Source organism: Pituophis catenifer, unplaced genomic scaffold, assembly GCF_029215685.1.
Source record: "Pituophis catenifer annectens isolate HBS135680 unplaced genomic scaffold, rPitCat1.0.hap2 SCAF_11, whole genome shotgun sequence".
In the NCBI taxonomy this organism is placed as follows: domain Eukaryota; kingdom Metazoa; phylum Chordata; class Lepidosauria; order Squamata; family Colubridae; genus Pituophis; species Pituophis catenifer.
The window spans coordinates 19,853,928-19,880,138 of NW_027256891.1; the positions used below are offsets into that span (position 1 = coordinate 19,853,928).

At 39.7% G+C, this 26,211-nt stretch overlaps 1 protein-coding gene across 5 annotated transcripts in view; it reads right to left on the minus strand.

Moving 5' to 3' along the window:
- Positions 1-26,211, minus strand: part of DIAPH2 (diaphanous related formin 2) — a 352,831-nt gene that overhangs the window by 193,623 nt on the left and 132,997 nt on the right. For all 5 annotated transcript variants that reach the window (XM_070952070.1, XM_070952072.1, XM_070952071.1 and 2 more), the window contains 4 exons: positions 19,040-19,141; positions 18,039-18,133; positions 10,570-10,671; positions 4,834-5,073 (listed from right to left, as the gene is read on the minus strand). In XM_070952070.1, coding sequence (XP_070808171.1) covers positions 4,834-5,073; positions 10,570-10,671; positions 18,039-18,133; positions 19,040-19,141 — 539 coding nt within the window. The remainder of the gene's footprint in view (positions 1-4,833; positions 5,074-10,569; positions 10,672-18,038; positions 18,134-19,039; positions 19,142-26,211) is intronic.

Below are 26,211 nucleotides of genomic sequence, written 5' to 3' on the forward strand. Positions count from 1 at the left end.
AGTCTCTTCATGACCCAGTAAAAGCTATTCTACCACAAACATCTTTATTTTAGTACTGTATGTTTTCAGTTCACCTTGCCAGTCATAACTACAACCTGTACTTATGATTTACAACCCACAGACAATTTTCAACCATATACTAGTACCCTGTTTCCTTGAAAATAAGACCCAACTGGAAAATAAGTCCTAGCATGATTTTTCATGATGCTTGTAATATAAGCCCCACCCCAAAATAAGCCTCAGTTAAGATTGTCGGCCAGACGGATGTATTTAGTACAGTATTTCCCCCAAAATAAGAACTAACTAGAAAATAAGCCCTAATGCGTCTTTCGGAGCAAAAATTAATATAAGACACAGTCTTATTTTCGTAGAAACACGGTAGCATAATGTTTTTTTTTATTTGACATTTAGATTCAGCTGCACATCTTTTTTTATCATAGTGTTTATGAACTGTGACTTTTTAATTGCCCTTATTACAAGTTATATTTGATAAATAAAACGATGTGAATATACAACACAAGAACAGATTAGCCTTAAAATAATACAACCATCGTTCTAAAAAAAGAAGATGTTTTCTCATCTCATTTTTTTTTCCCAGAGAACTATGATCTTGGCTGCCCTCATTAATACATCTAGAGGAACAGTGGATAAAAGTAGCATCTTAACCACAGACTCAGATCTAGATATATTTTAGCTGCTATTTATTAATGATGTTCTCATAGAATTATCTATTTTCAACTCTACAAGGACATTAAACTCTACATTAAATTTATAATCGAATTGTAAAATATGTAAACAAGTTACCTCAAATATCCTCAATTTTCAAGGTTATTCTGAGAGAAGGATATTATTTCTTATTCCCACTCACTTTAACATAACTATTATAGGACTAATTTCCCAGTAGAATGTATAGTTGGATACACACACACAAAAAGAGATATATCCACTTAGCTACTTCATACACCCGAAATCTTACAGAAATTAGTCTTTAAAGATTTCAGATCCAGGAAAGGAAGGCAATTATAAATATAATTTTAAGAAAAGGCAAAACTAAAGACATTCTTCCTAATTCATTACTAAGAAACAGAGACTGATGTGGAGGGTACATCCACGTTATAAATTTCTTTCTTGATTAAAGCGATGCTCATTATGGATTACCGTTGACACAAATTTATTTTCTCTTTTAATACTAGCGATTGAACACCAGAGAGAGAGAAATTACAAAAGCTGGAATTTGATGCTTGGGCCAAACCCATTAGCTTGACGGTCTCATTCAAATCCTCCCTAATACGTATTGTGCATTTTCTAAAGACTTAGTTGTCGTTGCGATTCCTGATAGCACCATCACAACTGAGCCATCCCAAATACATTTTAAGATACTCTTTATTGACATTGCGATAGTTACAACTCCTTGGAAGTCCAGCACGCTACATTTAGAGAAATGCACCCAGTAATTCACGCAGTATTAATTATAGACAGGAGGGGCCATATAATCAGGTTAATCCATGCTTGAATCATCTCCGTGTCTGGATATATAAAAGATTTAAATGGTAACTTTTTCATAACATGCTTTTTCAAATGCTGCTTTAATCTCCTCCTTTCCCCCATCCTACCCCCAACAGGTCTGCTGCTGTTGTTATACCTTTTCAGTTTGCATTAAAGCTATTATTTATTGTGCTGCAGCCACTAAGAAAGATGTTATTTCCTTCCCAATTCAGTTGGATAATGGTCAGTGAAATTAAGCTGTCCTTTGGATTAAACCTCACATTCTCATTTCCCCAGATTGGGTTCAAAGGACTTATTGCTGTTCTCTTTTTTTCCTTTTTCCCCCCCCCTCTCTTCACACACACAAGCAAACAGGTCTGGGATTTACATAAAACAGCATATTAACTACAAATGTCCACGGTAGTTAGTTCCCCACAGAAAAATTAAGGATACGTTAAATTTCTGAAATAGAAAACTGGGTTCCACATGGTACACTATTCAAGGTATTAAATCAAAGCGAGGCAGACAGAGAGAGAGAGAGAGAAAAAAAAAACAAGATTGGAAAATCTGACCTGCTCTTCAACACTTTTCACTATAGATAGGACTTGGAAATTAGGAGCAATATTCCAATTTAAAAGGGGTAGGTTTTGTTGTTTGTTTTTTTGGAAAATGGGTGCAGAAAAATGAAGGTAGCCTTTGACTTATGACCACAATGGAGCCCAAAATTTATATTGCTAAGCAAGACAACTGTTAAGTGAATTTTGTTCTATTTTATTGTATTTTTTATTTATTTATTTATTTATTTTGCATAACTGTTAAGTGATTCACCGGAGTTGTTAAGTTGGAAACACGGTTGTTAAGTGAATCTGGTTATTATTATTATTATTATTATTATTATTATTATTATTATTATTATTATTATTATTATTATTATTATTTATTAAATTTCTATACCGCCCTTCTCCCGAAGGACTCAGGGCAGTGAACAACCAGAAGATAAAACACAGGAAATACAAAATCTAAAATAAATTAAAACAAATTAAATAATTTAGGCTGAATTTTAAAATACCCCATAATTAAACAGATTAAAAATTTACGTTTAAAATTTAAATTTAAAAGAGGAGATGATTTAGGCCAGGCCAGCTTGATGAAATAAAAACGTTTTAAGCGCGCGACGGAAGGTGCGAAGATCCGGGATCCTCCGTATCTCCGGGGGGAGCTCGTTCCAGATCGTAGGTGCCCCCACAGAGAAGGCTCTCCCCCTGGGGGCCGCCAGCCGACATTGTTTGGCCGACGGCACCCGGAGGAGCCCCTCTCTATGGGAGCGTACTGGCCAGTGGGAGGCTATTGGTGGTAGCAGGCGGTCCCGTACATAACCAGGTCCTAAGCCATGGAGCGCTTTAAAGGTTGCCCCATGGATTTTGCTGGTCAGAAGGTCGCAAAAGGGAACCACATGATCCCAGAACACGGCAACCGTCATAAATATGAGTCAATGGCCAAGCATCTGAATTTTGATCCCGTAACCATGGGGATGCTACAATGGTCATAAGTGTGAAAAAATGTCATGTCCCTTTTTTCATTGTCTCTCTCCCTCTCTCTCCCTCCCTCCCTCCCTCCCTCCCCCCCAAATATGTTTACTACCGGTTCTGTGGGCATGGCTTGGTGGGAGTAGTGAGGTTTGGTGGGTGTGGCAGGGGAAGGATACTGCAAAATCTCCATTCCCACCCCACTCTGGGGCCAGCCAGAGGTAGTATTGGCATCTATCTCTATTTATCTATCTATATCTATCTATCTGTGTAGTCAAGGCTATGGTGTTCCCAGTTGCAATGTATGGCTGTGAAAGTTGGACCATAAGAAAAGCTGAGCGCCAAAGAATGGAGGCCTTTGAACTCTGGTGCTGGAGAAGACTCCTGCGAGTCCCTTGGACTGCAAGGCGATCAAACCGGTCAGTCCTAGAGGAGATCAACCCTGACTGCTCTTTAGAAGGCCAGATCCTGAAGATGAAAATCAAATACTTTGGCCACCTAATGAGAAGGAAGGACTCCCTGGAGAAGAGCCTAATGCTGGGAACGATTGAGGGCAAAAGAAGAACAGGACAGCAGAAAACGAGGTGGCTGGATGGAGTCACTGAAGCAGTCGGCATGAGCTTAAAGGGACTCCAGAGGATGGTAGAGGACAGGAAGGCCTGGAGGAATGTTGTCCATGGGGTCACGATGGGTCGGACACAACTTCGCAAATAACAACAACAAAATATCTCTCTCTCTCTCTCTCTCCCTAGCTACCTACCTACCTACCTTCCTTGGTCTGTTGTGTGGATGTTTGGGTGGTTTAGGGGTGGGGAATTTGTGGTGGGTAGGCGGGTGTTTGGGGATTGTTATGTGTGTTGGACCTGGTCTTTGGGTGTAAAGTGAATTTTGTTGTATGGGTATACTGTATATACACGTACAATTACAATAAAGTTGTTGTCGTTGTCATTATTATTATTATTATTATTATTATTATTATTATTATTACTACTACTACTACTACTACTACTACTACTACTATTATTATTATTATTGGTTAATCTTTAGTGAGATTCACAGCCTTTGAGGCTGGTTAATAGCTCAGCAGCTCGAGTCCTAACCAAGGATCTAGGAATGTTAAGGTATCGTCAGAGGATGTAAGTTGGTTTTTTGTAGAGTCAAAATATTCAAGTCCGACAAATTTAGAATTTCTAAATAGCGGGGTAGCCCTTTGGGTATTGCTCCAAGGGCTCCAATTACAATCGGGACAACACACGATTTCTTTTTCCACAGTCGCTCAACTTCAATTTGCAAGTCCCGGTACTTTGTGATTTTTTTCTTGCTGCTTATCTTCAATCTGTGCATCACCAGGTATTGCAATGTCAATGAACCATACTTTTTTCTTTTCAACTATTGTTATGTCAGGTGTGTTGTGGACCAAGTGCCTGTCAGTCTGAATCCTAAAGTCCCACAAGATCTTGAGTTTCTCATTCTCTAAAACTTTCTCAACCTGATGTTCCCAGTGGTTTTTGCTGTACTCAAATCCAAACTTCTGGCATTACTATTATTATTATTATTATTATTATTATTATTATTATTATTATTATTATTATTATTATTACCTATTTATCACCTGCTCCTCAATACTTGTCACTATGGGTAGGACTTGGGAAGTAGAACCAACATTCCAGTTTAAAAGGAGGGTTTATACACACACACACATACACACATACACACACACACACACACACACACACACACACACACACAAAGTGGGTGGAGAAAAAAAATGTACTGGCACTCGAAAAAATGTATTTTTATCCATTTTGCAAAGCAGACTCACCTTGCAAAGGAAACTAATATTAAAACCCAGCGACTGGGCATTTCTTGAGCCGGAATTCATGTAGTTCCCAATCATTAGCACAAGTTCTAAAAGCTTAGTGAAGCTTTCACTCTTCTTCAGCTCCTCACACGCGATCGTGACAGCCATGATGCCGGGTTTGATGTTGTTGATGTGCTCTTCAAACGTGAGCTTGAAAAGGATCCCGTTGAGACGAGGCTGCAGCAGTTTCACTGAGCTCATCTGGAAAGGAAGAGGAGGAACGGGTAGGGGAAAAAAAATAAGATGCTTCAGACAATAAAACAGATGAATAGCAACATTTCTAGGGGATTTTTTTTCCGCGGGCTTAGGAATGTACAGCTTTAAATTTAAATTAGGTACTTGTTGGTTGGTTAGTTGGCTGGCTGGTTGGTTGGTTGGTTTTTCAACCTAAGGAAAATAAAAATTGCTTCCAGGCTTAATTAATTAATTTCATGGACAGAAAGACACATAGACAAGTCAGAGAGAGGGAGGGAGGGAGGGAGGGAGAGAGAGAGAGAGAGAGAGAGAGACAGAGAGACAGAGAGAGACAGAGAGAGACAGAAAGACAGAGACAGAGAGAGACAGAGACAGAGAGACAGAGACAGCAAGAGACAGAGAGAGAGAGAGACAGAGACAGAGACAGAGAGATAGAGAGAGACAGAGAGACAGAGAGAGACAGAGACAGAGAGAATCTCCACGGAATCTGTAAAAAAATCCTACACTGAGAGAAGGAATTTTGGATCCTGGCAATTTAAATGAGCAAATACTCGAAGTTTTCTAGCCAGCATGAAGTGGTTGAAACTTTTTTCTAGGGCTAAAGAGAGAAAATGGCCCAAAGTAACATAGCTGGCTTTTGACTCCTGTTTCTAGCTTGGTGACTTTAGCTACTCCCCCCATCACTTCCTCATACTTATTTGTTCATTCATTCCCTAGTTTACTAGTCCTTTACGTTTAAATGGTTTACCGTTTGTTTGTTTGTTTGTTTGCAAAGAAGTCAGCTTATCAACAACATAAATAACTAAAGTAACCAAGAAACAAAACCTGAGACAAATGGTACCCCCTTGATGTGCATTGCCATTTAACTTAAAATCTGGCCTTTGCTCAACTTTGCTAGGGATCACAAATGTTTGTATTTACAAGACATACAATTACAAAATAGCTTTACTGTGTCACGAAAAAAGGGAGAACCTGAAATACTGAATAAATATTACAATGCACATTATCTGGTGATTTTGGTTTCCTGCTTTCCCAATAACGCAACCTGTCACTTTATTTCTCCAAATAGTTTTATCAATATCCATTTGAGATAATAAAAACACTTTTTTTTCCTCTTGACGATATTTTCCAAAGTGATATTATTGTAGAGATTTCTATATACAGTGCATTTTAAAGAAGGATAACCATTATAAGCAAAACTCAGGCTTCCATTAGCTTAATCAAAGCCCTTGTGATATGCATTGCCGAAGATTTATAGAACTATATTTAATCTCCATTTAGAATGATGTTGATCTCCACTGCAGAGCTTCTATTATGGTTAGTAACAGCGTAATAATCATGCAAATAATGTTGATGTATACAAACGGGAGCATGAACAGATACAATTACTAAATGTTTTTTTTTCAGTGTTGCCGCAGAATTATAGCTTACTAAGCCTCGTGTAAGCCTGGAAAACAATTTGAAAACGATGACAGTTGTCAGATATGATTCTATGTTGCATTTCATAAGACTTAAATTCTGGTTTTATGATTCACTATGTAAAGTGCCCAGGGATATTGAATGCAATTGCATAATATGTAGGGGTTTGGTTATATTATGAAGTCACTGTCCATCAAAACACCACCAAGGAAACTTCATTTTTCAACCTGATCCATATTTAAAAAAAGAGGAAGCAACAATAGCTTATAAAAGCTGTTACAAGTACATTATTTCCCTACAGACCTTCCGATAGATTTATGCTTTTGCTACTTAAAGCATTTCCAAATGGCCTTTTCCCTCTTTTGAGCACATAAAATAATCAGACTCTTTCACCCTGGTAGATCTCCTCCAAGAGGGTTATTTTTTTTCTGTCATCCTGAAGGTCAAATGATATTCTTAAAAGGAGTTAAATCTATAATTCATGTCAGGCGGAGAAAAGTTAATTCCTCTAAATTGTGTTCCAATCCAATCATGCATCTACATGCTTGGAAAGCTGGCTTGTAATATTTAAGAGCTAAATACGTTTTTTGCTTAATGTTTATTTTTCTGATCTTCCAATAAAGATTAAAAGGACTGAGCAGGAGCAGGGAAGAAAAAAAGGAGTGAATTAAAGCACTGTAGAGAGAACTGAAGAAATAATAAATACAATCAGCATTATTGTACTTGAGATATGTATGTGACAATTACATTGTATATTTGTTGTTAATGTTTTCTTTATATTACCATGGTAAAATTCATAAAATATGTCAGGAAGCGCTTATTAAATCCTAAATTATTTCTTTGTAATCAGAGAAATCCCAAATAAGAAACAATAAAGCAACATCAAAACTATAAACAGTTTTGAACATGTCAATTTTCATAACTGAAACTTAAGATATCAACTATAGTAACTTCTTTGTTTTCCATCATTCAATTTCATCTTCCTCCAAATCACTGCAAAACTTTTTTTTTTATTATTACACTAGGATACAATTCCAAATGCTGTACCTAATTTGAAGACATAATTCATCTTAATGTTTCATCTAAATGAAAATGTGATGCTCCAATTTTCATGCACAAATAAGAATATTAAGCTAATTAGACTGTTATAATAAGTCACCTAATTAGAAAGTGTGACTTTTCTAAATGAATTTTAACCATCTAATTTTGACCTTTATTAGATTTGATGGGTATATTGATTATCCAATTAAAGCCTTATATTAATCATTAACTTACCTAATGTGTATATGCAAATAGGTGTGTGCATCCTGAGGAAAGTAAACAACCTCTCACCTTCAGATACAAATTGCAAGCAACCTATACTTTTTAAACACCAGGGCTCAGATTATTATAAGCAGGAGTCCTTTTAGCAATGATGTGGTTTTTAACTGCAGGCTGAATAAGAGGAATCTATAACAATGCTCAGATTTTATAAGCAGCACCTTTGAAGGGTTCAATGAGTTTGTATAGCAAAGATGTGATCCTCTAATTCCATCATTTAACAAGACTCTCTAACAAACAGCACATTTTATATACGTATATCAGTGGTGAAATCCTACCAGTTCGCACCGGTTCGGGAGAACCGGTAGTGATAAAATCTACCGGTTCAGAGAACCGGTAGTAAAAAAAAGCTACTGGTTGGTCCGAACTGGTATTTCCGATGATCAGCTGTGCCGCACGATTTATATTCGTTAGAAAGCAGGAAATCCTGCTTTCTAGCTAATCTAAATTGTGTGGCACAGCTGTCCCCCCCCTTGCTGTTCTACTTATCTTCAAACAGCTCCTTTTTCCATGCGAAGCGTGCATTTGGCGTGCACTGCGCATAAGTGGGCAGCGAACCAGTGGCAACCAGCGGAGGATTTCACCACTGATGTATATGTATGGGAAAGTTGGTTTTCAGTTAAAATATGGAGTTAGATGTCATGTATTAGTACATCTGGGTGACTTAGTTAAAAACTGTCAGGCAAAGAACAACGTAGAATCATCCAGCCAAATCTTTATTTGCGTACATGCAACAGACAGAATCTTGCCAGACTAAACTCTTACTACTCTCATCCAAATGGATATGTATGGGAAGCTCTAGGGTGTGGCTATCCTTACTCTTTTCCTCTATCCAGTCCTGGGCTGGGTTGTCCCTTATCTCCGCCCCCTCCCATTTTTCTTGCCTTCTCTAGGCAACGTCTCTCATCAAAGCCTAAATTAAGATAATTCTTCTTCAAAGAATACAAAATGGGGCAAAATAAGATTAGAAATGATTCTGGAAGGTTTAGCGATCATGAAGGTATTTGGGTCCACATAGGCAAACAGCTTATAAGGTTGAAAACATCATTTGAGCAGAGGTTTAAGACTGCCTTGAAAAAAAATGCATTGGAATAAAGTTTTAGACCCAGGAGGTTAAATGGTAATAAAAAGGCAGTGAAGGTGGGTCAGAGAGATATATTGGAAAGACAAAGAATAGCATACTTTAGCTCCTAATCACTTTCCGCTCATATTCATGCTCTGTGATCCATAAACAGGTGAATCATTCCTAAATCCAGCAAAATCATTTGCAATACATAAAACAATAATAAAAATGTATTTTTGTGTGTAAGCTGTGGATTTGCAGATAAGTAGAACAACTGTCAGAGATTAACACTCCCTCCCAAAATAGGGCCTCAACACTGTGTGAATGGATTATATATTCCCTACGAGTTTCAACGTGGCAAAATTCTCCCATGGATGGATGTGATGGTTCTTAAGTGGACTATTATTTTGGATAATTACAGCAGTTCACCATGTAAGGTGTTGTTTGGCTCTAATCTTACCCAAAGTGTTGTTTTTTTTTTCCTTTTCTTTTACACTATGTGATTATACAGGATGAACTCTGAAAAATTTACTCAGCCTGGAACATCTTGGAATCCAAAGAGACCCAAAAGAAGCTTAAATGACAAGTGTGAGAAAATATGGCGATTTTGTTCTAAAGGAAAAGACATTCACATGACTTGATGGAGCCCTAAGGGAAGATAAACGTACAAAAGAAACAAAGACTTCTGACAGCGTAACAGAAAGAAAATCAGAGGAGCTGCAATCAACACCTATAAAACTGCTAATATAGAAATGTAGTTCAAATTGAGTGATATATTTTTTCCCCCTCCTGCCATGAAGTTTTCTTTTCCTAGACTGTACCTCACAGTGTCCCTTGAAGCAATATTTTAGCTTCGATGAAAACTGTAATATCTACTTTAGAGGAAGGTACTAGATGAAAATATCCAAGTAACTTTGTATTTTGTATCATTGTTCTGAACCTTTTTTTTTTCTCCCCAATAATCTTATAGAAGTATTAATGAATTTAAAATATTTTTTATGTTTGCAGAGAAGTTGGAAAAAGATATTCCAAGTATCTTTAATTCCACAATTAATTACACCATCGGACTGGTGATTAGAGATCCAGCTAGGTGGGCACATCTAGCTAACCTTGGATCATCATGACAAATAAGGTCAGGCATGATTACGAATTTTAGCTAGAGTATAAGTAGAATAAGTATTTTATGGAGAGGAGAGGGGGGAACGGAGGAAAGGAGAGGAGAGGAGAGGAAGGGCAGGAGAAGCAGAAGGAGGAGGAAGAGAAGGAGGAGGAGGAGAAAAGAGGAAGGGCAGGAGAAAGAGGAGAGGAAGGGCAGGAGAAGCAGAAGGAGGAGAAGGAGAAGGAGGAGGAAGAGAAGGGGAGAAGGATAAAAGAGGAAGGGCAGGTGAAAGAGGAGAGGAGAGGAAGAGCAGGAGAATGAGGAGAAGGAAAAAAGAGGAAGGGCAGGAGAGAGGAGAGAGGAGAGGAGAGGAGAGGAGAGGAGAGGAGAGGAGAGGAGAGGAGAGGAGAGGAGAGGCAGGAGAAGCAGAAGAAGAAGGAGGAGGAAGAGGAAGAGAAGGAGAAGGAGAAAAGAGGAAGGGCAAGAGAAAGAGAAGGGAGGAGAGGAGAGGGAGGGCAGGAGAAGCAGAAAGAGAAGGAGGAGGAGGAGGAGAAAAGAGGAAGGGCAGGAGAAAGAAGAGAGGAGAGAGAATTCAACTTACCACAATTCCAAATTGTTCTGACTCACAGAGATCTTCATATTCATTCTTCAGTTCAGCTAAGGCATTAAGTTCTTTTTGTTCAGGGAGGTTTTTAACCAAGTTCTAGTGTGAGAAACAAAAATTAGGGATTACTGCTCTTCCCTCTTTTGGAAGGGAAGACAACAATTCGAGGTCTTCACACTGTCCCACCCATCTTTCTCCCAGCATTACAATGATGTCCAATCGTATGAAAAAGTTATTTGTGGTAGTTAAAAGACTGTCTTTTCTTTGCGATGTCCTAAACTTGCAAAATGCATTATAACTTCAAAGGATTATTTTGATATCCATTGAGCAATTACTTTTTCATGAAAAACAGTTTTTTTTTTCCCCTTCTTCTTAATTCACAGGCAGGCAATCCCCAAATATTCGCTGTTTGGGAATTATTTCATTCACCACCTGTTCAATATACTGAAAACATTTCTGCAGAGTTTTTTTAGCAAAGGGTTGTGTAGATCCTGGCTCCAAATATAATGAGGTGGTAGTATAACCTTGAAATATGAGCCAGTGGTTTTGTTCCATATATTCATGACAGCGTCCATTCCACTCGTGGGCGTGAAAAGGGGGCTTCGGTGTGAATCATGAAATTACATTTCCTATTCAGCCCTTCTGACAAATGGTTCGATAAAGCCTTATATCAAAACAATTGCAAATTATAATCAGGCATCCTTTATTCCAGATTCTGGAACCTTCCCTGATCAAATTCTTCTCCAGGCAGCCGTTGTTGCTGTTGTTATGCCAGAATATGTTAACTAAGGTACCCTGTTTCCCCCAAAATAAGAGATCCCCTGATAATAAGCCCAATCGGGCTTTTGAGCGCATGGCAATAAGGCTAAGCACTTATTTCAGGGTTCAAAAAAATCTAAGACAGGGTCTTATTTTCGGGGAAACACGGTAGTGACAAGGGATTCAACTGGGGTATATTTTGGAAGACTTGGATGATAAAAACGTAAAATTATGGCTGCTTCAGAAAGATTCTGAAAGCAAAAAAATCCTAACCAATCCTAAAAGCGCTAATAGCACAGTGGTTAGAATGCAGTATTGCAGGGTAAATTCTGCCCACTGCCAGCAGTTCGATCCTGACGGGCTACAAGGTTGACTCAACCTTCCATCCTTCTGAGGTCAGTAAAATGAGGACTCAGATTGTTGGGGCATTATGCGGAATCTGTAAACTGCTCAGAGAGTGCTATATATAAGCCTAAGACAGGTGTGTCAAACTCGATTTCATTCAGGGCCACATCAGGGATGTGTTTGACCTCAGGAGGCCGGGGTGAGCATGGCCAGCTCGAAGTCACTCATGTCAGGGGCGCCTGTGGTGCACCGAGAACACTGCCAGTAAAAAATGGGCTCCTGAGCTCCGTTTTCGGCTGCAACGGCCTCCTGGAAATCTCTGCCAGCGAAAATGGAGCCCGGGAAGGCGCCTGCGGCCCTCCCGAGCTCTATTTTCACTGGCAGAAAAACCATGGGCCGGTCATTTGCTGTTTCCAGGGTGGCCCCATGGGCCAAACACGGCCCACAGGCCTTGACTTTGGCACCCCTGGTCTAAATACTGTTGCTATTGCTAACTACAGTAGTCATCAATTTACAATCACAATCAATCCCAAAATTTCTGTTGCCAAGCAAAACAATTGTTAAGTGTGTTTTGCCCCATGGTATGGTACTTTCTTGCCAAGTTGTTAACTGAATCACTGTAGCGGTGAAGTTAGTAACACAGTTAAGTGCATCTGGTTTCCCCGTTGACTTTGCTTGTCAGGAGGTCGCAAAAGGTAATCCTTGACCCCGGGACACTCCAAGCGTCATAAATATGAGTTAGCTGCCAAGCATCTGAATTTTGATCGCACGATTGTTGCAACGGTTGTTAAGTATGAGAAACTGTCATGTCACTTTTTTCAGTGCTGTCATAATTTCACTAAACAAATGGTTGTAAGTTGAGACCTACCTGTAATCAATGAAACACACCCTCATCATTGCAAATTTATTAAAAGCATTTCCTTTCATCAACTTCACTTTATTTATTATTTGGAGGAGGAGGGTTGTAGAACCTGCCAAAGTGCAATACGTACCATGGATGGCAAGGACATACAGTAGTGGCCAAAATTGTGGAAAAGTTTATTTTTGAGGTTTGATGGCTAACAACACCACTTTTTGTTTTTTTTTGGAGTTTCAAATTAATTATATTCCACTGCTGGAATGGCCTGGGAACAGCCCAGACCTTAATCCAATTGAAAATTTATGCAGCCGACTAAAGAAACTTGTGAGTCAGAAGCGACCCAGCAATAAAACCCAGTTAATAGAAGCAATCGTTCAATCTTGGTTTCACATTATAACGGATGCAGAACTAAAAGACTTGGTTCACTCCATGGGAAGATGTTGTAAGGCCGTCATTCATACTAAAGGTTAAGTATTAACTGACATGGCGATCATTTTTGTATATCTCATTTTTTCTACGTGTTTCACTTTTCTTCTTTATACTGTAACTGCTATTCTAATAGCAAGTCCTTCATGAAAGTGATTGCATTGCATTCTTGATTCTTGATTATCTTTCCATTGATATATCATTTTATGGTACGACTCCAAAAATAAAAAGCGGTGTTATTAGCTAGTTTTAGAAAATACTTTTTTCCCAAAAAGTTTCCACAATTTTGGCCACTACTGTAAACTGAAAATGAGAGAAAGCTTGACTCTTAAGATATTACAACAGAAGAAAAAGGTAAAGAGAGAAGGTTCAATGAATACAGAAATAGAGGAAGGTCAACATTCAATGTCAGAACTGAGTTGAAAATTTCTCAGTGGGCATTTTTGCACCCAGTTGGGATTATTACAAACTTTTGAAAGCTTCTTGGGGTAGAGGATGTCAACTGTTCAATAATTCTTATTTTCTCCGCCCAGAATGTTCTCATCCTCACCTCTTAACACATGGGAAGCAGAACAATTAAACGAAAGCTATTGTTAATATAAAGCCATAACAGTGGTAAAAACAAAAATCCTCCTTGTGGTTTTTCAGAGGAAAATGTATCTTGACCTCACTCTATGTGGTCAATGACAAACATTCAAAAGGGAAAAAAACATTCATCAACACCCACTGACTGCTCCAAGGAGAGAAATGTGTGCGGCAATTCTAAGCTGTTTGTTGTTTCCATGAAATAGTGTACTGCTGAGCACATATATATGCTGAAAGCAACATATATATCTGTGATGGCGAACCTATGGCATGTGTGCCACAGCTGGCACACAGAGCCCAGCTCAGCTCCACCGCGCATGTGCACACCTCCCACCCGCCAGCTGATTTTCGGTATGCGCGGGGGACTGAGCACATGCGGGAGATGCACACAAATGTGCAGGGGGTTGTATGCGCATACATGGGGTTTAGCACGCATGCGCAGGGGCGGGGGTGTAGTGCACCCCTCCCGGCCCATTTTTGGGCCCAGAAGACTGCAGGGAGGCCTACTAGGCCCAAAACGGGGGCAGGGGGTCGCATATGCATGCCGATGGGGAGCATAGGGGGTTGTGTACACATGCGTAGGGGACTTGGGGGGTTGTGCGCGCATGCGCGGGGCCGCATGCATTGCATTATGGGTGCCGGCACGCTTGCACTTTCGGCACACGAAGAGAAAAAGGTTACTGATTACATCACTGATATATATGCTGAAAGCACTTTTGTGCAGTGGATGAGCTGCAAGAGTATAAGGAGAAAGTTAAAATAAAACACATGCCACATCGAATAGCTTGGAAGCTAGATCGGAGGTCGCTTTTAATGTATCACTGACTAGCTTTTCTGTTTCCTACACACATCAGGCAGAGTGAAATCGTTTTATAAATACACCGGAGCATGATGTAAATGCCATTTGTCAACACCTGTTCTATCAGGACACTGCGAGCTCTTTCACTCTCACTATACTGAAAGGAAAATAATAATAATAATAATAATAATAATAATAATAATAATAATAATAATAATAATAATAATAATAATAATTTGTTGTTGTTGTTGTTGTTGTTATTTATTGTTTAATCTTTAGTGAGATTCACAGCCTTTGAGGCGGGTTAATAGCTCAGCAGCTCGAGTCCTAAATAATAATAATAATAATAATTATTATTATTATTATTATTATTATTATTATTATTATTATTATTATTATTATTATTATCATTATTTAATCTTTAGTGAGATTCACAGCCCTTGAGGCCGGTTAATAGCTCAGCAGCTCGAGTCCCAACCAAGGACCTAGGAGCTGTTAAGGTATCGTTGGAGGATGTAAGCTGTTCCGAGTAAGGTGGTTTTTTGTAGAGTCAAAATGTTCAAGTCCGGTAAATTTAGAATTTCTAAATAGCAGGGTAGCCCTTTGGGTATTGCCCCAAGGGCTCCAATTACAATCAGGACAACACACGATTTCTTTTTCCAGAGTCGCTCGACTTCAATTTGCAAGTCCTGGTACTTTGTGATTTTTTTCTTGCTACTTATCTTCAATCCGTGCATCACCAGGTATTGCAATGTCAATGAACCATACTTTTTTCTTTTCAACTATTGTTATGTCAGGTGTGTTGTGGACCAAGTGCCTGTCAGTCAATTGTTGTTGTTGTTGTTGTTGTTGTTGTTGTTGTTGTTGTTATTATTATTATTATTATTATTATTATTATTATTATTATTATAGCAAAATTTCACCAATTGTCAGCAGCTTTCAAGCCTCTTTATCCCTGTTACTGCTGGGAAGACAGCTATGGGATCTGTGATACCCAAAGATGAAAACGGACTTAAGAAATTCTCAGCCTTAGATGCAATAACAAGGGCTTGAGTTCAATAATGGGAGATAGCCCCTGACTTGCCACCATTCGTTTAGTGACTGTTTGAGCTTGACAACAACACTGTTGTCAAAGTTCCAATATCTCAGGGGTTGCCACAAAGAAGAGGGAGTCAAGCTATTCTCCAAAGCACCTGAGAGAAGGACAAGAAGCAATGGGTGGAAATTAATCAAGGAGAGAAGCAACTTAGAACTAAGGAGAAATTTCCTGACAGTTAGAACAATTAATCAGTGGAACAACTTGCCTCCAGAAGTTGTGAATGCTCCAACACTGGAAGTTTTAAAGAAGATTTTGGTTAACCATTTGTCTGGAGTGGTGTAGGGTTTCCTGCCTAGGCAGGGGGTTGGACTAGAAGACCTCCAAGGTCCCTTCCAACTCTGTTATTCTATTTCTAAAGTGACGTATGGCTGTGTTTTATATTTATGACCATTGCAGCAATTCCATAGTCATGTGATCAAAATTCAGATGCTTGGCATATGACTCATATTTATGAACTTTGCTGTGTTCCAACGTGATGTGATACCCGTTTCCCACCTTTTGACAAGCAAACTCCGTGAGGAACCCGTGTTACCAACTGAACAACTGCAGGGATTCACTTAACAACTACGGCAAGGAAGGTTGTTAAAATGAGGCAAGGCTCACTTAACAATTGTCTCGCTTAGCAACAAAAATGTCAAGGACTATCTGCAATCAACCTTAGATGGAATCTAAGAGTGCTTGAGTTCAATCATTATGTTCCAGAGCTGGTTCTTTGCTTCCATTCATAAAAATGGATGAAAATTGTCTTTAGAGCAGTGATGAAAAAAGGAAAACTACAACTTTCAACATTTGAAATCTGTATTACAAGGTGGATTGTTTGTGCATTGTTTTGGAGTGGTGTGGTGGCCTAGAGGTGAAGCTCTCGCCTCACTATTAAGAGGCTGTGAGTTCAATCCTAGGTAGAGACAGATAGATGGATGGATTGGATGAGTGGTGCTGTGGCCTACGGGTGGAGCTTTGGCCTCACAATCAGGAGGCTGTGAGTTTGATCCTAGGTAGAGGCAGATATTTCTCTCTCTGGGCACAATGAGAATATATCTGCTGAACAAAACTCCGTACTGGTGACAGGAAGGACATCCGGCCATAAAACACCCTGTTAGCTCCATTCAGTTGCCCAGACTCCATCCTGCAAGGGATTATGGGGTTGTTGAAAGATGATTATTCTTTGTGCATTGTTTTCAGGTCTTATTCCATACATGAGCCCGATATAGCTCAGCATATTCATAGTTATATTATAGTTAAACATTTTAAACTCCCCCCGCACTCTTTCTGAATACAGCCCACACAACCAACTAGAGAAAGTGAATAGAAGGTATTTATGACAGTAGTGAAAAAACGTAGCGTTTAATATCTCGTGCTTCCTATCTCTAATTCTGCAGCACGTCAGCGCAGCGATGTTAAAAACTGCCCATTAAACCGAACCAAGACATCAGTTAAACTACCTTTCACATTTCTGCAATAATTTAACAGAAACTTTTATTTTCTGGAAAATGTTAATTGCACACTTAAAGGTTAGTTAAGTGAAAATATTGAAACAGGTGCCCTTTCTTGCATTCAAAAATATCACCTTTCTTTCCTGTCTCAAAACAACTCGTTAAGTGATACTGTTCTTGGGCTTCTTTTGTGGATTTTCATTATTAAACCTATCATAACAGATAAGAGATAAGTTCTTTCACAAATTCAAATGAAAGCCTTGTTTCCAATTCAAAGTCATTTCTAGCAGACTCTGAATTGGTATATTGAACAATTGTTCAATATGACTGCTTATTATGGTTATTATTATTATTATTATAATACGAAGCATCGGAATACTCCATGAAATCGGGGTGTCAAATTCGATTTCATTGAGGGCTGCATAAGGGTTGTGTTCGACCTTTGGGGGGCAAAGTGGGTGTGGCTAGGGGAGGCGTGGCCAGCCCAACGTCACTCGTGTCGGGGGCGCTTGTGGTGGCCCGAGCGCTCTGCCAGCAAAAACAGGCTCCTGAGTTCCGTTTTCGGCTGTGATAACCTCCTGCAACCTTCTACCAGTGAAAATGGAGCTTGGGCGGTCTTACTGAGCTCCATTTTCGCTTGCAGAGGCACCGTGGGCCGGTCCTTTGCTGTTTCCAGGGTGGGCCCCGGGCCTTGAGTTTGACACCCCTGCCGTAAAAGATCAAGCTACTCCATGGTTGTCTGTTTCTGATTCTCGTTATCTGTAATCCCAGGTTTTCTAGATATGCTGAAGCAAAACTCACACCAACCAAAATATTGAGATGACACAAGTAAGTAGATTGCTACGGTACGCTAAACAGGATTTTTAAATTATTGTGAATCAACATGCATGTTTGTGAATGCAGTCCTACTGTTCCCTGCTGGGAACATCTGATCCATCTGGATCAGCTGGATTTCTCCCTCCCTCCCCATTTTTAAGGATGATCTTCCCTGAAGGTTTACAGCATATTACTTTGGTCATAAATCATAATTTTAAACACCCCCTCCCTTGTTAAGGCATATACTTTTGACATCTGATGCAAGCTTCACCACCAACTTGAGATGTCCACAGAGTTTCATAAAAGAGTTAAATTTGATTAAAAGAAAATGGCCTAGTAACTTACCTGAATTAATGCTTCACTTAGTTTTGCTTCATCTACTTCTAATATAATGTGTTTTATTTCTTGGTAAGGCATGCGAAAAGATCCCAGGAAAATAGCTGAAATGACATACCATCATAATTTGAGAGAGGACATTAAATGAATGCCTCTCATACATTTTATGGTGAAAAGTATGGCTTTTATCAAGAACTCTTAATCTGAAGACAGGTTTATACCTATTTTATGCATTGTACTGCATTGCATAAAATAAAACAGCATTTTTTACAATGAAGTTATGGCGTGAAGGGTAAAAATATAACTTAGAAATGTAGGAAACATGGTACAAGTCTGGGGACAGATATACAATATCTGAAAATGCTGATTTTCTGTTGTTGTTTGTGTGTGTGAGTGTGAGTGAGTGATACCTTGGTATTCAATTGTTTTTAAACTCATCCAATTTGGCACTCAACACATCTTGATGTTTGTTCCAGTACTCGTTGTTTGTTTAGTAGTCAACGCGTAAGCTGGAACTTATTGGTGTCGGCTGCCTTGTGACTAACTTACATTATTTCTTATGGGGAAAAATTGTTTGGTACTCATTGTTTTTGTTACTCATCACATCTCCCAGAACCAATTAATGATGAGTACCAAGGTACCCCTCTCTCTCTCCCTCTCTCTCTCTGTAATGTTAATACAGTTAAGTTCCAATGCTTTAATTCCTAGATTTATGAGAGAAAATACCACCATCAAACTGAACCCAAGTCCTAATGAAGGAACAACCATATATACACCAGTCAAAACAGAGCTTTGTTACATATCTATTGTCATCCATTTCTGCTGAAGAAATGATATCGCCACAGGGAACTGCTAATGAAAACAAGGGCCGTGAAGACAATATAATCCATTCCTATAATAGTTTACCTCTAAATATTGAACGATAAATCTACTCTTTATATTATTTTTGAAAAGGCTGGAGAAAAAAAAAAGCTCACATGAGCCCTGGATAAAATGAATATATTACATACACAAATTTTGGGCAGTCTTCCCATCCAATATTCTTAATTCTTTCACTTTCTTCTTGGGCATTATTATCTTCTTCTCCTCCACATTCTCTACTGTCTTTTTCACTACAAAGCAAAAAAAAAAAAAAAAAAAAAAGCAACATCCTTGATTATTTACATACACAGAAACCTTTAAAATGCCAGAATTGGTTTCCTACATTTTCTTAAGATCTTGCTTAATTAAAAGAACAAAAAATATCAAGTGAACGTGCGTGTTAAAAATAATGGGAAAGAGTAACATTTGAATTTTTGTTTTGGGATTTAAAAGATGATTTTGATAAGGCTAGGCTACAGTTGTGCAAATTTAGAGTTTCAACCAATGCCAAAATAGACTGGTCTACTCTTTTCCATCATCTCAACCCTATTCAACTGGTTGTCTCTAAGACCCACAATTTCTTTTCTCAGCATGTTAGGGCCTCCTACTGGTTCGCATCCACACAACACCAAACTGTTTGGTGTTTGACTTATTCCACAATCAGGCAAAGTTAATTTAAAACACAGCCAAGGGAGCTGGGAAGAAGGTACAGGTGTCGGAGAAGGCAGAGTTAAATGCTTCACAAAACAAAACAAATCTGAGGTATCTATATTAAACCTGTTGGTAAGCAACCGTGATTTTGTTTTCGGTGAATATGGAGATCTATTTTGTGAGCTATCACGTCTTTGTTTATTCAAGCCGGAGAGAAAAGAGCTGATGCAACATGCTGTAAGATATTGTTTTCCAGATTATGCTTATGTGATGAGCTCCATGTGCAGCTGAGGAAAAAAGGAGTCTACGGTACTGCCTATCCCTGAAATTAATGGATCCCCGGGAAAGGATAATTTTATTTTGACACCTGCTTTATACCTACACTTGTAACAATGACATTTGCCAATGTGAACGAGGAAAGGTAGAGGAAATTAAACGCAGCCAATTGTTCTGGTGACAAGGAAAACCCCAAAGAAGGTGGCAATGGTTGAGAGACTTAATTAACTAAAACTTCACTATTAGCCTATCCCAAAAATCTGGAAACACATGGGTTTTGAAAATTAACAGCTGCATTCTACTTAATGTACTCTCACACCTGATCATTAACTCAATTACTGAACTCCATTAAACATTACCTCCACACAATTTAACAGTTATAATGTTAAGACAAAGCAAAATATTGAACACCGGTGGTGACAAGGTAGACTAGAGGATAAAATGCTTGAATAAGGAAGTTTTATTTTATTTTTTAATAATATTTTATTATTACACAATATGACAATCACATAACATACAACATATAAATATCTCCTCTTTTTTAAACTGTTTTTCTTCGTGGTCTTCTTTTCGTTTTATATTTTTCCCTCCCATCACTCTCTTACTATTTCATTTTTTTTTTCCCCATTGTCCTTTTTCCTTTGGTTACATTGTATTTTCCAACACTGGTAATCTTAATTTTATACATATCTATACACTTGTTAAATACATATTTTATACTTTTAATTATAAGCTTAATTTTATACATTTCTATGTATTTGTTATATACATATTTTATATTTTTAACTTCTTCCCTGTAGTTATTATTCTTTATTTCTGGACTCAAGCCATTCACACCATTTGTTCCAAATTATATAGTAATCTGTCACTTCTTTTTCTTTAATTTCTTTTGTTAATTTGTCCATCTCGGCATATTCTAAAACTTTTTCTATCACTTCTTCGTCTGTTGGAGTCCTTTCCTGTTTCCAATTTTGTGCATATATTATTCGTACAGCCGTTATAATATGTTGAATCAGATATTTTATTTCTTTGGTGTATGTTCTCGTAAATATTCCTAACAAAAATGTTTGAATAAGGAAATTTTAAACGGTAAACACCTCACCCTTGGGTGTAAAATTGTATGGCAAAAAAATATCTTGATATATCAAAGGCTCTTCTCTGAGCTCAGGGTGATGTAAACAGCACAGTCGTGGCTTTGTCTGTTTGTTCTCAAAATTCTCCTGCCAATCAAAATTATTTTACCAACCAGACCTGCAACCTACTTTCCCTGCCAAACTGGGTGGGTAGGACAGGATGATGTGAATGGGACAAGATGGTTCCTCAGGTAGCCCTGTCCAATGCTGTCAAGTCTCTTCAATTCTATCTTGTCCATTTTTACACAACAAATTGCACTAATATTTAGAATAGAATAGAATAGAATAGAATAGAATAGAATAGAATAGAATAGAATAGAATAGAATAGAATAGAATAGAATAGAATAGAATAGAATAGAATAGAATAACAGAGTTGGAAGGGACCTTGGAGGTCTTCTAATCCAACCCCCTGCTTAGGCAGGAAACCCTACACCACTTCAGACAAATGGGTATCCAACATCTTAAAAACTTCCAGTGTTGGAGCATTTACAGCTTCTGGAGGCCAGTTGTTCCACTGATGAATTGTTCTAAATGTCAGGAAATTTCTCCTTAGTTCTAAGTTGCTTCTCTCCTTGATCAGTTTCCACCCATTGCTTCTTGTCCTGCCCTCAGGTGCTTTGGAGAATAGCTTGACTCCCTCTTCTTCGTGGAAGCCCCTGAGACGTTGGAACACTGCTGTCATGTCACCCCTAATCCAGGGGTGGGATCCTACCGGTTTAACAACTGGTTCGCTGCGTGTGCATGCACAGTTTGGAGAAAACTCACCTTCCGCGTTGCTACCGGCAAGAAAAACAGCTAAGGCGCAGCAATCCACTCTGCCGCCCCCAATCAGCTGGGTTTCGGAAACAGAATTATAGGTGAGTATAATGCAGAGGCGGGCGGGCCCACTTCAAAATCAGAGTGAACCAGTTCGCTCATGGCTGAAAGTCAGAGCTAACGTTTCGCCCGAACCGGTAGAATCCCACCATTGCCCTAGTCCTTCTTTTCATCAGACTAGACATACCCATTTCCAGCAACCGTTCTTTATATGTTTTAGCCTTAATCATCTTTGTTGTTTTTCTCTGCACTCTTTCTAGAGTCTCCATATCTTTTTTACATTGTGGCGACCAAAACTACACAATTTACACAATTTACACTATCTCATAACAAATGTCCAAATAAATGTTTATGTGAATGCCTAGAAAAGTGTGCCATCTATCTGACCATTCCTAGGTAAGAAAAGATTTGCTTCCACAGTAATAATCACCTCTCGGTACAAATCAATAAGCCAAAAATATTATCTGTATGACTAACACAGGGATCTGCAACCTTAAATACTCAAAGAGCCATTTGGACCTGTTTCCCACAGAAAAGAAAACACCGGGAGCCACAAAATTTGGGTGGGAGTGGCCAACTCGATGTCACTCACTTCCACCAGTCACATGACCCCCCCTAGCCATGCCTATCCAGCTGGTCATTAGGGCAGAGAACCAGTTGTTAAAAAACACCAGGAACCACAAAATCCTTCTGACATATCTCTCTCCCCCACCTCCCTCTCTCCCCCCTCCCCCTCTCTCTGTACCTCTCTGTCTCTCTCAATCTCCCCCCTCTCTCTGTATCTCTCTGTCTCTGCCCTGGCCGCTTCTCCATCCTCCCTCATCGCCCTTACCTTCTCAGGCCAGGTGAGGAGTGACTGGGAAAGGAGGTCAAGGGGCAGGGCCAGCCAGTGGTGGGATCACCTGACAGGGCGCCACAGCAGAGGGCCCAAAGAGCCACATGCGGCTCCGGAGCCGCAGGTTGCTGACCCCTGGACTAACAGATCACTGCTAAATCTTAATTCCAAGTTTAATCATTGAAAATCATTATGTCAGTCATTTAATTAAAGGAAATTTAACATGTCTCCTTTTCACCTTCTCCAAGTGTGCGTCCTTAACATCACTTTCTTTTTCATTTAATTAATAAACACATAACCTGTTTTTTTTGTTTTTTGTTTAAGGAACATTTATGTTGACTTAAACATTAAAAATTATACACGCAGAGACACAAAGTAACGTTAAGTTACACAACACCACCACATGCTTTTGTGCTAAGCAAAGGAGACACCTCTCTAAACCAATGATTAGATGTGTTGACTCAGCTTCCCCTGGGAAGGCACTTTATAGAATAAACCCTTTAACAGAAGAGTAAAAGTTGCATACATTAATTTTCCACAAACACCTGCTAACGTTTAATAGAAAATGATGCTCCAAGCTCTTTTCTTGGGAGTTTCAAATTCTTTAAATGATCATCCAGGTTTTTACGTACAGGTAGTCCTCGACTTGCAACAGTTCATTTAGGGACCGTTCAAAGTTGCAAGGACTCACGACCGTTTTTCACACTTACGACCATTGCAGCACTCCCCCCCCCATGGTCACGTGATCAAAATTCAGACTTGGCTTGGCCACTGACTCATATTTAAGAGTCACGTGATCACCTTTTGCCTCCTTCTGATAAAGTCAAAGACAAAGTCAATGGGGAAGTCAAATTCACTTCACAACCGTGTTACCAACTACAGTGATTCACTTAACAATCAATGCAAGGAAGGTTTGAAAATGGGGCAAAACGTATGTCAGCGTTGGAAGCAGTGGTAGGTTCCTCCCGGTTCGGTCCGGTTTGGCCGAGCCGGTAATGGTGACGATATGACGTCACCCAACCGGTTCTCCCCCCCGCCCTCCCACCCACCCACGTTATTCTTACCTTTTATTTGGTCCTGCCCCCAATCTATTGCTGCCTCCTGAGTCCCAGCTGATGACTAGAGGGAAAAAAACTGTTTCAACTCTTGCCGTGGGGCTTCAAAGGGCCGTCGTACAGCTGATCAGTGTTAAAAGCAAACAAATGAGTCGGGTTGTAAGTGCGAGGACTGGTCGTAAGTGTGAGGACCTTCCAGAAATGACTCTGACCAGCTAGCCACGCCCACCTAGTCACATGACCTCCAAGCCACGCCCACAAAATAAGCCACGCCCACAGAACCGGTAGTAAAAAAATTTAGAACCCACCCCTGGTTGGAAGCCATATTAGGCCAGAAGTTTCCATGCTGCCACCTTCTCATGTGTGGGAAAGTAGGAGGGGGGGATTAAGGAGAGGGGTGGTTAGTAGACATAATAGCATTCTTCCTGTCGGTCAAGGTCAGGGCGATCTGGCATCTGGAGGAGGAGTGGTCGGAGTGCTGAGTCGAGATGGGACGGACATTGATTGGAGCATGTGATCGACTGAGGAGTGAGGGGATGGTTTTGGGGATTTTGAGTTACTGAGGTAAAACCCGGACCTCTCAGATTTGGGTTTTCCCAGATGTGCCAGTTTACCTATTCTAGTAAAGAGAACTTTGGGAAATGCTTGCTTCCGCGTATTTACTCGGAGTGGGGGTTTTCTGGAATGTTGACGACTTACTTAACAAACATCTCACTTAGAAATTTTGGGCTCGACTGTGGTCATAACTCAAAGACTATCTCTTGATCTTCCAGGGTGATTCACACACAGCTTGGTACAAGGATAAGGAACAGTTACAAGCGAACGCTGACTATTCATTATCATAAAATCAGCGGTGGGTATCACATATTCTTACCACCGGTTCGCCCCGCGCGCATGCGCCCAGTCTTCTGTGTATGTGCTTTGCTCACGCATGAGCATTCCACGCATGCGGCCGGCCTCAAAAATGTGGCTAAATAGGACCGCATTACACCCGGGCAGGCGGGTGGGCAGGCGGGCTCACCCCAACCCCACCCGCAGTCGCCACTAGCGGTTCCGCCGAACCAGTACAAACCGGCTGAATACCACCTCTGCATAAAATCATGCTAACGTTTCATCAGAAAGTAAATTTCCAATCCTGTTGTCTCAAAAGCCTGTTTTCCCAATTTCATAGCAGTTGCTCTTGGAAGAACAATAAACTTTTTAGTGCATTTTTGCATAATTGTGTTATTTCAATGCTTTAAAAAAAAGAAGCAGAGAAGTCCACTTTGGTGAAGTCTCTTACAAAAGCTCCTTCCTTTTTCAAGGAGACCTGAGTGCAGTTTCTTCTCCTTTTTTTGCAGAATAGAATAAAGCAAGGGACTCTAGAGACTCTGTCTCTCTGTAACTCCAACCACCTGCAATATTTATGCTATTTTGTCTGAGAAATAATTCCCCCTCTTAGTAAAGTTGACACTGATGCTAAGAGAACTACCGTATTCGAGATATATGGCATCTGTTCTGAAATATTCATTGGAAATGCTGACACCTTAATAAGGTTTTCGTGATAGACTATGCTCTTTGACACGGAAGAAACTTCTTTTTTATTTTGTTTTGTTTTGTTTTTAGCAGAATAAACAACAACATGGACAACACAACTGCGGCCAGTTCTAGGTGCATAGGGCAACACACCTGCACATTTTTCTACAAGCAAAGTGATTATTTTCATAGGGGAAAAAAATGTTGTCTTTCCCCAGAAGCCCATTATTCTTAATGAAAACGAAAAACCTCAGCACTATTATTAATTAATTTGTAGATGTCTCCTGCAGTTCTGAAAATACAATTGCTTCACTTATACTTAAAACACACACAGTAACTAAAGCTACTAATCCATGGGTGTCAAACTCAAGGTCTGGGGGCCTGGATCCAGCCCCACGAAGTGTTTAGATCTGGCCCTCAGGTCCGCCCTGGAAACAGCAAAGGACCAGCCCGCAGTGCCTCTGCCAACGAAAATGGAGCTCGGGAGGGCTGCATGCAACGCTCCCGAGCTCCATTTTCACTGGCTGAAGATTGCAGGAGGCCATTGCAACCGAAAATGGAACTCGGGAGCCCATTTTCACTGGCCGAGCATTCGGGCCACCACAGGTGCCCCCGACATAAGTGACATCAAGCTGGCCACGCCCACCCTGCCCATGCCTACCCCAGACACCCAAGGTCAAACACAACTCTGATGCGGCCCTCAATGAAATAGAGTTTGACACCCCTGTACTAATCCATCCCTCCCCCCCTCCATCAAAAAAAAAAAATACAGATAATTACAGAATCATATTTAGGGATCGAAATTACGATGGCACTGAAAAAAAAGTTACTTATGATGGGTCCTTGCAACATCCCTACAGTCACATGATCAACCTTTGGGGGCTCGGTTTCAGGATCACATGATCGCCATTTGCAGCCTTGCCAGCCAACTTCCAACAAGCAAAGTCAATTGGAGAAAGTGGATTTGCTTAACGACCAGTTGATTGACTTAACAACTGCAGTGGTTCATGTAATAGCCATGTCAAAGGGGTCATAAAAT